This window comes from Myotis myotis, unplaced genomic scaffold (genome assembly GCF_014108235.1).
Source record: "Myotis myotis isolate mMyoMyo1 unplaced genomic scaffold, mMyoMyo1.p scaffold_m19_p_12, whole genome shotgun sequence".
NCBI classification, from domain to species: domain Eukaryota; kingdom Metazoa; phylum Chordata; class Mammalia; order Chiroptera; family Vespertilionidae; genus Myotis; species Myotis myotis.
In genome coordinates, this window is record NW_023416316.1 from 3,957,123 (window position 1) to 3,971,214 (window position 14,092).

The 14,092-nt window shown below is 46.7% G+C and overlaps 1 protein-coding gene across 9 annotated transcripts in view; it reads right to left on the reverse strand.

Annotated features, from left to right (window-relative positions):
• The window catches only part of SPTAN1 (spectrin alpha, non-erythrocytic 1), a 61,787-nt gene extending 52,898 nt beyond the window's left edge, over positions 1-8,889 (reverse strand). For 7 of the 9 annotated variants that reach the window (XM_036329466.1, XM_036329465.1, XM_036329462.1 and 4 more), the window contains exon 1: positions 5,928-5,975. In XM_036329466.1, the coding sequence (XP_036185359.1) occupies positions 5,928-5,960 (33 nt within the window). In that variant the 5' untranslated portion in view covers positions 5,961-5,975. Of the gene's footprint in view, positions 1-5,927; positions 5,976-8,749 lie in introns of those variants that run through there. The other 2 variants (XM_036329459.1, XM_036329463.1) reach the window with 2 other exon arrangements.
• Between the last annotated feature and the right edge of the window lie 5,203 nt (positions 8,890-14,092).

Below are 14,092 nucleotides of genomic sequence, written 5' to 3' on the forward strand. Positions count from 1 at the left end.
TATTAAAAAAAAAAGTCCTTCCCTTTAGTCTGTGTATTTCATTATGTGGAGATTAGATAGAATCTATTCTTAAGTCAGTTTTTCTATCTTTCTAGATCTCAGCCTCTTATTCAATGGAGAAAAGGAAATGATTATGAAGTAACTGAGTCCTTAACATCAATAACCAATAGAATTTTCCTATTCAAAGGAGCAGATTTCTCAGTCCCACCAAAATGTCAATTGTACAGGTCTTCTTCAGGCTACCAGAGAGTCTGGGCAATGAACAGGCCGAGTTTCACCTGAAAGTGTACAATTAAAAGAAAATCACAGTGTATCCTTTAAAACAGCAGTCGCCAACCAGTGGTCCGCAGACCACGGATGGTCCGTGAGGTCCGAAAGGTGGCGGCCACGGCTTTAAAAAACAATGTGGTCCTAGCAGGTTTGGCTCAGTAGATAGAGTGTCAGCCCTCAGACTGAAGGATCCTGGGTTCAGTTCTAATAATGGCATATACCTTGGTTGCAAGCTCAATCCTGACTGATCCAGGCCACTGGTTGGGGCACGGGCAGGAGAGGCAACCAATCGACGTCTCTCTCACACATGGATGTTTCTCTCTGTCTCCTCCCCTCCCTTCCACTCTCTAAAAAATAAAAAAAAATTAAAATCCATGGGAAAACATCCTTGGGTGGGGATTAACAAAAAAACAAGTGTGGTTAAATATTTATCCTGCTTTACACCTTCCTGTTATTGGGGAAAGCAATGAGACTACATAAACTCAGTATCAATTTCAAATTTATCACAAATGCAGGCTAACTGGGTAGGTGGTACTTCCCATAAACACTCAGTCTGCCCTAACTTTAAACCCTCAGATTTCTGGACAATCACCAAATTTCAATGTCCAAAAGAAAAACTGCCCTATTTGGGGGAGTAACCCAGAATATGCTACCTGCTCTTATCAGGAAAAAGTCATTTTATCCTCTAACCAAGGAAGCATCACAGAAGGAAATAGATACAAATTAATGACAAGGAGCTTCATAAATTAGTCTGTTAACACGTGATCTTGCACTGTCCACCTTCCCTCTCTATGCCTCAATCTCCTAGAATGACTAAAAATGGCAGGTGAAAATGAGATGGTCCCAAGACCTTCCTAATTTTAAAATTATACTCTACAGATAAGATTCTGAGATCTGGTAAAGAAGACAACCAGAAAACCTTAATGGTCTCTCCAGCTCTCACTCTGTATTTATACGAGATCTGAACTTGTTACCAGGGAAACACTGGAGAGCTCTTCCTGACTGGCCTGCTCCTGGGAAAGGATAAGCAGGCTAACAATTAGGCATGGAAGCCGGTGAGAGGCCCCCACCCCCACCCCCACCAGGAGGTAAACAAGATTGGTGAGATCTGGGCAAGGTCCACGTTTCCAGCTCTTCAGGGATTAAAGCAGCTCCAAGAGGTCTGCACTGGTCAACTCTGAGGACCACCTTCCTATGAAGAGAGCCTTCCTGAGGAAAGAGACCACCAGGTGATGTTAGCCTGTCACCGTTCCTTCTAATTGATTCTCCAGCTATGAACCAGTTATTTTTGTTGTATTGTTTTTCTCTCATAAAGTCCAATTTATTTATTTATTTTACTATAAAAAGAAACCTATTCTTTGCCATGGCACACCCAGGCCTTAAAACCTTTCTGACTTCCTTCTGAGAGAGGAAGAATCCACCCCTCTGAGGAGGCCTTCGATCAGGCCCAGCATCCCTGACTGGTATCTCTCACCCAGGCCCCCTATTCTCTTGGCGTGTAGAAATATTGTCTCTCCTCCCAAACACACAATTCTCTGTAAAGACTCCAAGCCACCTGCACAGGCTCCCTTTGCCTAGCATGTCTCTGCCCCTTCTGTGCCTGGAAAACTCCTATCTGGATCTCATGCCCCAGCTGAAGCAATTAGGCTGCGGGATACTGCCTCCTTACCAGGCTGTCCACACTGCCCCTTCCTCCCTCCTCAGATGTCATCACACTTTTCTGTAGGTTTACAAAGCGCCTGTATATACTTCCCACTGTACAACTAGACTGCAAGATCTGCTCTTTGTATCCCGATTTCTAGCACACCGAGATCATTAAGAAGTGTTTGTTGAAGAATGATCAAGGGCGTGCGCAGCCCCCAACTCATTTGTAAGGAGCAGGAGAGAGCTCAACAGTCTAACCAAGTTTCATTTTCCATATGGTCAAAACTGGGATTTTATCCAGGAAAGAGCTAGATTCCTGACAACAACTGCAATCACTACACTGCACTCGAGCTCCTTCCTGGGGTCTAGGTCTTCAGATTAATGTCTATGGGGCCTCCTCACATTGCATGATTCACTGCATTTCTCAAGTCCTTTAGCTGCTACAGAAATTTCCAAGAAATCACATTGGGGATTTTTTGATGAATAAAAGAATCCCCAATATAACACTGCACAGGTTCCACTTGAGCAGTCCCCCTGCTTGGGTCCAGCTTGCTGATCTGGCCCTACCAATCCAGGGAGACAGTCCAACGAGGCCCTGTTGAAATTAACCAACCTAAAAGGCCCTCTTTGTCACCCCAGTGAAGTAGAACGAGTCAATTCTATAGCAAGTGCTTTGGTCAGGCAATAATGGACTTTTCTTTCCTACAGTAGATCAGCCGATGTGGGAGGTGGGAGCTCTGCCAAGCCACACTGGCCCGCTCTGGGGAGCCGGGCATCTGAAAGTCATCACTGCTCTCCCACTGCTGTCGGCCTCCCAAATGTGCATTTGTGTGATCACAGGAGCCTATGATTACAGGTTAATGGGAATTTCCCCCCACCCTTAACCTGACAGGGAGCTGTCTCTAGTTTATCTACACAAGTTCCCTGTTTCTTTTTACTCCTAAAAGGATACTGCTATAGACTATATTAAACACAGGAAAATTTTCATATCATCAAGAAACTATTGCCACCCAAAGGGGCCATATAACCTCTCACCCAAGACTATGTGAGAGAGCGAATTCCTGGGGCTGTGCCGGCGTGCACCACATTCCCTTCATGGCTGAGGCTGCTCAGGAACTCCACCCCTGCCCCGAAATATGCCGCTGACTGATAAGGCAGACTCCACAGAGACCGTTTCAGGCTGTTCCCAGCCCTAATGGGATTAACGCCTGCGCCTCTAAAGAGCTAGAATGGAAGCCTTTGGGAAAGTGCCACTAAAGAACAATCTGTAGCTATACCAGCCTCTCTACCTATTCCCCTGACAGTTCAAAAACCCGCAGGAGTCGCCTTCCTAGGACTGCAGTCAACTGACTGCTTATCTCACAGCAGCAGATCAGCTTTGATTTTGCCAGTCAAGACCATGTACACGGAGAACAAGGGAGGGAAATGAAGTGCTGGATGTAGTCTCTGTGTGTTTAAGGACAGCTTCCCATTTAACGTAACCGAAGAAAAGGTCATGTTTTTGCAAATATTGTTAGGCAAGGCTGAAGATGCACGCTAGTTTTCAATGCTGCAATGCAGCAGTCAAAACGCCGGCTGCATCATTCAGCAAGTCATGTGAATTGATCTCAGGGGATAAAACAGGAATTACAACCATGTCCTCTATTGTGATCAATAAAAATAAAACCTGTCAGTGTTCCCACAAAACTGCTAGCTCTCTGGGGAGAGAGGGGTCTGACGATATGAGTCTGGGCTAGGATGTTCTAGTTTAACCAAAGATATAATATGCCTAAGAATGGCTCCTCCGATCAAACAAATTTATACGCATTGCCACCTAAAAACGGAGTTCTACTAAAGGGCCTAGCCATTAATTAATACCCTTTGTCTTTTTGACAAATGCCAAGAGGCACTATTTGGGGCAGTTTTTGGTGCTTAGAGAATTTTTAAACTCTAACTTAATGTGCAGAAGCAAATGCCCCACTGTGCCAGGGGAAGGATGTGTTTGGAGGGTGGGAAGCAGTGGGTGGGACGGACACTGTATTAAGCAACAAAAGAGATTGCAGATACAAAAATTTTCAAACCAAAGGCCAAATGCTGTGGCCTCTGCACACTTGGCACCTGCAGTGAATGGTGTAGGACACCCTCACCCCGATCTGGGAGAGGGGGAGAACTCAGTGCCAGTTTCTCTATGGACCCTCAGAAGGACATAAAATTGTAGTGATGAGGAAAGGAGTCGCTCTTTAAAACAGTGTTGGGGCTGCCGACATTTCCACAGGCTCAATGTGCCGGATGTAAGAGGCCTTTGGAACACTACAAAATGAATTCCGACTGCCGGCAGGACACGACGAGATATATGGTTTTGCAAGGAAAGCGATTTTAGGAACTAACAGGATTAAGAGATCATTTGGCTCCACGGAAAAATTCATAAACATTACCCAAAGCAAAAGGTCACAGAAACCATTCATCAGCTTTGTTTTTGTTGCTTAGTCAGAGCTCAAAGGTGCAGAACTGACAATGCCCTTTTCCTACGGCTTATAAAGCCAGCTTCTTATCAAATTTTACATTTCCAGAGCAAGAGAACTTGATATCCATGGATGTGGAAGGAAGGGCTACCCCAGAACAAACCACCAAAGAACTGGTTAGCACCCATTAAAAATTTTATACCAATTAATTCTCAGAGCAAATGAATTAGCCCAAAAAACCAGCTCAGCTGCAGATTTTAGCGGCAGATCTGATGGTAAGCAGAGAGAGGTAAATATTACATAAATTAAGAGTTTTAACCATGAAAAAAAAATCTTTGTTTAAACCACATTTCATCCGATTGTGGACCAGCATGTCAGCCTTCAAATTGATTAATTCATCTCAACTCATTAGCTGGATTCGGCAGAGGTAAGCAGGAACTTTAGCTTTAAGAAAGCAAATTTCATACTGCATTGCATCAAAACCCAGAAACGCAGAGCAAGGTTGCAAAAACTTACTTTTGCATGCCCCCCAAATATTACCTTGTTGCTACTTACCTGTTAATCTGTAAAATTCAGATGAGAAGTACTTAAGTGCAAAATATTGTTACTGAGACTCAAAACAGGAGGAATTTATAATGTGGCCCATTTTTATAAACCTCATTTAAATAATCAACCAGTCTGATTTATAAAAAGGCTTGCCTTGGATTTATCACCCATAATCACTAGACACTTGCAAAAACTATATTTCTCCTTATGGGATATCAAGACAATTTAAGCATTTTTCTCTTTGAAAAAGGTCCAATTTAGCAAACACTCAAAAACGATACACAAACACAACAGATATATAGTGAGCTTTAAAAAAAGAAAAAGAAAATGCAAGCTCCATTTCATTACAAGGATTGTGGCAGAAGAAATAAGTCAATGGGGTCCTAGCCAGATTGGCTCAGTGGACAGAGCGTCAGACTGGGGACTGAAGGGTCCCAGGTTCGATTCCGGTCAAGGGCACAAGACCGAGTTTCAGGCTCCATCCCCAGTAAGGGGTGTGCAGGAGGCAGCCAATCAATGATTCTCTCTCATCACTGATGTTTCTATCTCTCTCTCCCTCTCTTTTCCTCTGTGAAATAAAAATATATTTTTAAAAAAGAAAAGTCAATGGGAACAGGAAACAAACCCAAGTTTACAATATTTATCAAATGTAAAGATATTATTTTTACTACATGTTTCCAGATTATTTTTTGCAAATATCTAAGATAATCTGTTTAGCCTCTTGGTTCTTAAGAACCAAGTAACCATCAAAAAAACAAACCAGCAAACACTACATGCAAACTCTAGTATAAGAAATAATATCTTCATGCCTTAAACAGGAGGCTCTGGAAATTTGAGAATAAATTTACTAAGACTTCTGTTTACATAACACCCCTAAAAACAAAACAAAACCTTTAACAGAAAACTCATGCAAGCAGTTTCCCCCACTCTCTTTGGATCATTCAACCGCTTAGACACAAACGTGTCTTCACTGCAAATCAGGCAAAACGGAAAAGGCAACGCATTTCCTGCATGCTGGTCAAATACCTGGACTCTGCGCTTACGAAACGATGACAACATGATGGAGGAATGTGGAGTCTAAAAAGGGCGGGGGAAGAGCGAGATAACAAGCTGCTAAGGGCAAACGGAACAAAATCATTTCAAACTAAAGAAAACAGATCCTTAAAAATATATGAATACAGGTTAAAATAAAATTTCAGATTTTTTCCCAGTGCCTTCTAAACCCCACCAGGGATTTAATATGTGGAAAAAGAACCACAGTTATCTGGTCTTAGCAGTTCCTATCTAAATGTGATGCCGTGCCTAGGTCATACCCCCTTTCAGGCCTCAGTTTCCCGAATATACTGTTTAACACTAAAAGTTCCAATGAATTGAAACTCCTAGGACTAGATGATTCCTAAATCCCCTTCCATTCAATAACGAAATAGCATAACTTCACGACATCGTCAGAAACAAGAAAGAACTCAAGCTGCAAAGATCTGACTTGGGCCTAATGTACTGGTCCACTTCCTCTGCAAAATACTATTTCCTGTTGAAAACAAGTACAAGAGGAATATGCAAAAAAGGTGGAAGGGAGGTAGAAGAGTTGCTCTAGCCCTAGCTGGTTTGGCTCAGTGGATAGAGGGTTCTATAGAACCAAAGGATCCCAGGTTCTATTCCAGTCAAGGGCACACCTTGGTTGCAGGCTCCTCCCTGGCCCTCCTAGGCCCAGGCTCATGGGGAGGGGGAGGGGGAACCAATTCATGTGTTTCTCTCACATCGATGTTTCTCTCTCTGTCCTTCCCTCTCTCTTCCACTCTCCCTAAAAAAATCAATGGAAAAATATCCTCGGGTGAGGATTAACAACAAAAAGAACAGCTGCTCTAGTCCACTGGCTCCAAGTGATCAGCTATGCGTGTCCCTCCTGCATTCCTGGAGTCAGCACTTGCTACCAGGACGCTGCATTCTTCTACCTACTCCCCCCACAGCTGATAGGCCACAGCTGATACGCTGCAGCAGCGCTGCTGCAAAACCGGTGGAGTCCTCCACTGGCCCGCAGAGGACGGATCACAGGCCGGCCTTAGGTGCAGGTTCAGCAAGGACTGACAGACAGCACGGCACTGCGGGCTATTCCTGACACCCACTTCTCAGGATCCGCAGTGGGCCCCTCCCTTTGGCAGGTAAGGAAAAGGAGAGAAAACCACCTCAATAAACCTGCTCACCAGACTGCTCGATGAGCTCATATTAGAGCCAATGACAGTTCAGATTTCTCCAATTATTAGATGACTACAAAACACACTGCCACAGACCTGAGGCCCATCAGAGACTGCTCCTCAGCTGATGGCTAACTCCAACCGCTTCACACCTGTCCAGCACAGAGCAATTAATTCCTCCTTTCGAGCCCCGTGTCTCCATCTAGGTCCCTGGATAACAGCTAACACACTTTGAAGGTCCTTTGAGTAATTATTGGCCCCGTTACTAAAAAGGGCTTATTGTTAATTTCCGGCTCAGAGGCTCTCACTGCAGCACATTTTTTTAAACTTTGACTTCAATGTGACCTTTCAAAATCTAAGACATTTAGCTGCAACAAAAGGGAAAATAAATGAGTGGTTTGCAGAGCTGGAACCTGGGCTCCCTGGCTTCGTGCAGCCGAGTGTTCCCTCTGCTGTTCTTAAGATGCTGTTTCCTGGCTGCCAGACACCGCCACCCTTCCATCTTTGACAGATTCGGTTTTAGTAAAGTGCAATCGCTATGACGACGCAATTTCTCCACACGTTATGAAAATGCTTCATACGGTCTCTCTTCCATTCTTCCCCTAACAGCCATGGCGGTAAGTTTTTCTAAAACACCACGATGAAGACAGAACAAAGGGCCTTCAGGTTTCAGGATCTCTTATATAAAAGAGATGTAAGAAGGTATGGCAGCGGTTCAAGCATCATCTCCACCCAGCTTTTCTTTTCTCAGGCTTTTAATTTAAAACACATTCATCCCTCAACCTGAACAAGCCCTTGATTTAAAATGCATCGTACCCAGCCCATCAGAGAGATTTTTAAAGGCAATTTTCTTTGGGAAACATCAAATTCAGGGACGACTTTCAAACAAAAGGCTGCTCTGTCACTCAACACCGGCACGGCTGTAGGATTTCTGACAAATAATATACTGGACAAACCCGGTCTCGGGGAGGGAGCAAAACGAAACTCCATGAAATCAGTTGATTTGGGTCTCGCACAAAGCAAGAGCCGCCGCTGTTACCTACAAGCACATCACAGCCGGGGAGGAAAGAAGTGTTTATTACAAAGGAAGACAGGAGGCGGCCAGCCTCGAACCTTCCTGCGTCGGGAAGGCCAAGGACTGCCCAACAGGACGGAATTCACATCGCAGAGCCCTTCACCCGACGCTCGGCTCCTCCTCCGTCCACGGGCGGCCGGCACTGCTTGTCGGGATTTGGGAAAAGGGGCCGCAGAGGTCGGTCCCCGCCGCGGCAGGAAGGGAACGGCGACCCTCCGGAACGGGGAGCCCCCGCCCCACCTGCCGCAACCGGATGGGGCAGGGCGGGGCGGCGGCCGGGCGGGGGGCGGGGGGCGGGGGGCGGGTGGGGCCCGCGGCCTCGCCACCCCCTCCGCCCAGTCAATGACATTCCAACCGCCGGCGCCCCGACTCGGCCCGGCGGCTCCCCCGCAGCCCACGCGCCACAAGCCGGTCGCGACCGGCTCGTCCGGCTCCCCGCCCGGCGGAGGGAGCAGCGAGGCCGGCTCACCTGTCCGCGCGCTGGCCCCGCCCCGCCCCTCCCCGGGGGCGACCGGCTCCCGGCCTGGGGTCGGCTGCCCTCGGCCCCGCCGCCGCCCGCGCTCCCCCGCCCCCCTTCTCACCGGCTCCTGCGGGTGAGGGCGGCGAGTGCGTGGGGCTGTGGGGGTTGCTGAGAGACCGACGCGCCTCCGTGGCCTCCGCTCCTCGCCGTTCGCTCCGCAGCGGGTAGTGGCGGCGACGCGCGCGCCCCGCCTCTTTTATAGGCGGCCACGCGCGTTCCGGCTGCGGGCGGGCGCGGCGCGGGGGCGGGGGCGAGCGCCGCGGAGCAGAGGGGGCGGGGCTCCCGCCGGCTCGCCTGCCGAGCGCTCGACGGAAAGGGCCGAGCGCTCCCGGAAGGAGCCGAAGCGGCGGTGCAGGGGAAAGTCGATTGCGGGAGCGCAACGGAATATGGAGGAGGAGGACGCGCGCCAGGGGTGGGGGTCGGTGGTGCAATAGAGCCTCTGCCTCCACCCCGGCGGCCCGAGAGCCTCCAACCGCCCGGTCCCCGCAGCTCGGATCCTGCAGTCCTGCCCCTCCCCGCCCTGCAGAGATTCTCTGCGCCCCACCCCTCCACCCTCCGCCCCTGGGAGCCCTGCCAGGACTGCAGCGGAGGGCGGGGCGGGGCCATCGCCGCAGTCTGGCTGGGGATGCTGCGCGCCCCGGCCGGAAAGACGCCCAGCCCCGGAGGGTGAGATCACCCTGTGCTCCTCCTCCTCCTGCCCGTGGTCCCAGGCCACGTCTGGGGCCCCGGACTCAAGTCAAACCTATGCTGCTGGGGCCTGGGGTCAGAGACGGAGGATGATTTTAGGGGCTCCAGGCTTGAGGAGGTGGTAAGAAAAGGCCAAATCCGACACTAAAACATAAAGTTGACTAATTTGGAATTAAAGTCTGTCATTCCAGGATTTGGAGAGTTAACCATTTATTATATTCTCACATAAAAAGCTTTCTCGCAGGTCACCAGTAGAACAGGATGCATTTAGTCGTATTTTCTAAACAAGGCATTAAGGTTCTTCCTGCCACAATTAATTGAACTTTCCTCATGTACCGACGCTATGCTAAGCGTTGCATGTGTCCCCTTACTTTCTTTAAATCTTTGCAGTAATTTTATGAGGTCGGTATTATTTCCACCGTTTTACAAATGAGCACGCAGGTGTCTCACCCTCGGCCAGGCAGGTGGGTCAGGCAGCTAGCAAGAGGAAAAGCTGATTTGAATCAAGAGGCAGAACCTCTCTTACACAGTCTGCGTTCAGTACTGCCTTTCCACAGGAAAGGCGGGCATTGTGATGGTGGATGCTGGGGTGTGGAGACAAGAAAAATCAGAGGATTTCTGGAATTTCTGTTCTTTACAGTCTTGGCAGTTTGAGGGCCAGACTAACTAGCCAGAGCCCTGGCTTAGGACGCCCTTTCCCCACCCCCACTGCGTGACAGCGGGGCCGCAGCCCTTGGGAGTAGCGTCTCATTCCTGTGCAGTCAAGCAGACCCGGAGCTCTGCAGCTCAGTAAGACCGAAGCCTCCCAGTTACCAAGCAGCCCTCCTCTTTAAATAAATATAAAGGCACTGGGCACAGCACCAGACCTTGGGCTCAGGCCCGGCCCCGAGCTTCCTGGTCCTCTGCAGTCTGGCTTCTTCCCCTGTGCCTGGGATCTGCAATCTGGTTTCTGAGTAGCCCTGGCTGTAGCCATGATGGCGAAGAAAAATCCTATTCCCATACTCCATCGGAGCGGAGAGGAAAGAAAAGGAGGGACCACACCCAGGGAGCCGCTTCACCGAATCTGGAGGAAAAACGTAGGCACTCGGAGGCATTTCCTGCAATCTTCTCTATGGAGAAAACAGACCAAGTAAGGCCTCCCTGGGCAGCTGATGGCGTTCACAGCCTCTCCTTCAGCGGGTAGCTGCACAAAAATATTCAGCTCTGGGTGCAAAATGGCTAACACAATCTTAGCTCTCCAAAACTTCCAAGACCTGCTCCAGCAAAAGAACAGGTCTCAAGGCCACGGGCAGAAGCTATGAAAGGGAGGGTTTTTCTTTTTTTTCTTTTTCTTTTTGTTAATCCTCACCCGAGGATATTTTTTCCATTGCTTTTTCAGAGAGAGTGGAAGGGAGGGAGGGAAGGAGAGAGAAACAACTATGTAAGAGACACATCGATTGGTTGCCTCCTGCATGAGCCCCAGAACCCAAAACCCAGGTACGTGCCCTTGATCAGGAATCAGACCCGAGACCCTTTGGTGCTGGAGCTGACGCTCTAACCACTTAGCACATGGGCCAGGGCTGGAGGGTTTTTCTTTTAAACCATTCTGGCCTCATAGTGAAATGGAGGATTTGCTGGTTTTGCCAGCTGCAAGACAGACTGGAGGCCTTAGAGAGAGCTACTGAATTGAAACAGAAATTAAGATCTGATTAATCGATCCTTTGATCTGAGACCTGGCCAAAAACATTATCTCCAGCCCTCTCCACCTCCCACCCACCCACCCACCCCAGTCAGCATTTGGCACTGACATAAGCCATTTTAAAGAAACCTTTCTTCACTGTTCTATTGTCTGCCTACCCCACCTCCCACCAATTTCACCATATGCCTAACCCTGCTAGGTGTGGGAAGAGGGAGATGACAAAACAGATAATGGAGTCTTTGTTGTCTGAGAGACACTCATTCAGAAAAAAAACACACCAAAAAACACCACCATAGGACAGTAGGAGCGTAATCAATCAACTCCATGTCCTTAGTCACATAGTTCCTGGCCTCCTGAAAAGCAGGGAGTAGGGCTGAATTTTAAGCTCCTTTTTCTATTTCAGCTGTTCCCTGAAGAGTTGATATGAGCCCTAAGCTTAGGCATCTCCGTAGTCCCAATACCTTTTCAAGTTGTTCAAGAGGTCAACCATTGGGAAATGCGCTAAATGTAATGATTTTTTTTTTTTCTCACATGTTCTGGCCTTCAAACCATGTCAGACCTTCTCAAAAAACTTCAGTAGTTTTCATTTAGTAGTTTCAGTAGCGTCGCCTGAACTAACTAAACAGAGATTGTGGAGCACCCACAAACTCCTTCCAACTTACTTTCCAGAGCCATTTCTTAATGCTTTTCTCCAGACCTGAGCTTAACCACTTCCTAAACAGGTTTTTAAAATTTTCCAACTACATGCTTTTTAAAAATATATATATTTTTTTATTGAATTCAGAAAGGAAAGGAGAGGGAGATAGAAACATCAATGATGAGAGATTCATCGATCCCGCACACTCACCACCCACCACCAGGAACCAAGTCTGCAACTCAGGAATGCGCCCCTGAGCGGAATCGAACTCGGGACCCCTCACTCCACAGGCCAATGCTCCATCCACTGAGCCAGGCCAACCAGGGCTACATGCTTTTGCTTCCAATTAGAATGTCCTTTTTCCCCACACCCACACCTCATTTCTGCCTGACAGATCTTACCCATGTTAAGAAGAAACTTTCTGGAAGAGCAATTTGGCAGTATGAAACAATATAAATTTGCATGTTATTTGACACCAAACAATGTTATATCTAGGAATTTACCCTAAGGAAGTAGGACAAGATATATATATCCCTGGCCAGTGTTTCTAAGTGGTTAGAGCATCAGCCTGTGGACCAAAGGCATGTCAAGGGCATGTTACCTGGGTGGGAGGCAACCAATCAATGTGTCTCTCTCACATCAGTGTTTTTCTCTCTCTCCTCCCTTCCCTCCCTCCCTTACACTCTGAAAAAATTTTTTTAAATCAATGGAAAAATATCTTTGGGTGAGAATTTATAGATATATAATTTTTATTTATAAATTTTTTTTTAATTTTTATTAAAAAATTTAGCAACTGGTCACCAACTGAAAAAATGGTTCATTCTGATTCTTAAGTTCAAGACTATATTGGTGATACGGTTCATATTGATTGACTTGAAAACTATTTGAGATACATACCACTGAAAGATAGCAGGTGATAGAACAACATGGGAACTGGGTCAACAAGAAAAAAGTACTTTTTCCTTTTATTTAGAATGAAAACATTTTATTGTGGAAGATTTATAACAACAGTACAATGAACCTCCATATGCCCATCACCACCTTCAACAATTATCAACTCTGCCCTTCTTATTTCATCTATTACTTCACCTCGTTGACCTTGTACACAGTACATAATTCCCAAACTTCTTTGACCACTGAACTCTTTTTTAGGATCCTGCAGAAAAATTCTCTGGGAAAAGCTGCCCTTAGTGAAACGGATCTGTCTTCTGAGCTCCCATCACTTTTAGCTCCCAGCAGACCATCAGGCCCTGAAAGTCCAGAAATCAGTCTCCATGGAATTAACATTCCATTCTCCAAGTCACCTATTTCACTTTACATAGGAAGCACCTTGTAAAACCTGTTTGCAGTCAACGCTCCGCTCCCCGGGGTGATGATAGCTTCAAGGTAACCTTCACTGTGGATCCCAGCGCTGGACTCCCTCCCCTCATTAGACTGTCAGCCTGGTTTTCCTTTGTTTTGGCGTTCGTTTGGCGGGGTGGGGGAAGATTCTCTTTAAACTTTGAAGTAATTTCACATTTACAGAAAAGTTACAGAAATAACAACATGAAATCTCATACCCTACACCCAGATTCCCCAATTTGTTAACATTTGACCACACGTACTTTATTATTCTATGCATTACATACTTACGTGTACACACGCGCGCGCGCACACACACACGTGCCTAGGCATTTATTCAACTCCTGCCCCAAATGATTTGAGAATAAGTTGCAGATATCATGCCCACTTACCTCAAGTACTTCATGTTTATTTCTGAAGAAAACATTCATTTTTATAAGCAGAGAATGATAATAGAAGTCAGGAAGTTCATGTTGACACAATATTATTACCTAACATATATAGACCTTATTCAAGTTTTGCCATTGTCCTAATGTCCTTTATAGGACAAACACACAAGAAGATACTTTTTCTGGTCCAGAATCGCATAGTACATTTAGTGTAATTGTCCTGAAGGAGCTAAGAAAAAAATGCTTCTTGAATATGCCATCTGTATAAAGTAATTGTTTTTAGAAAGGAAGCCTGGCTGTAACCTAGAGGAGAAATTCCTTTAAAATTGGTGTTTTTGTCAATTCAGCAACGGCCTGAAGACTACAGGAAATCAGTATCAGAAGTTCATTAGGTGGAACAGACAAAAGGGCATGCATTTGCAGGCCCGATAAGGCATCCGTGTGAAGCTCTGGGGCTTTTGGGGGTGTCCCAGCACTGAGATAGAAGACACCCAAACTTCATTATGTCACCGCTATCTTCAGAGGAAGCTTGAGAAGTGGGGGGAAGCTCTCAGTGCCTGGGTGAGAATCCCCAGAATTCCATTCCTCTATTTCAGGGATGTGTAGGGTTTTGAATTTTCAGTTCATCATCACATTTGCTTTAAAATGATGTAGGACAAGGATATGCCAACA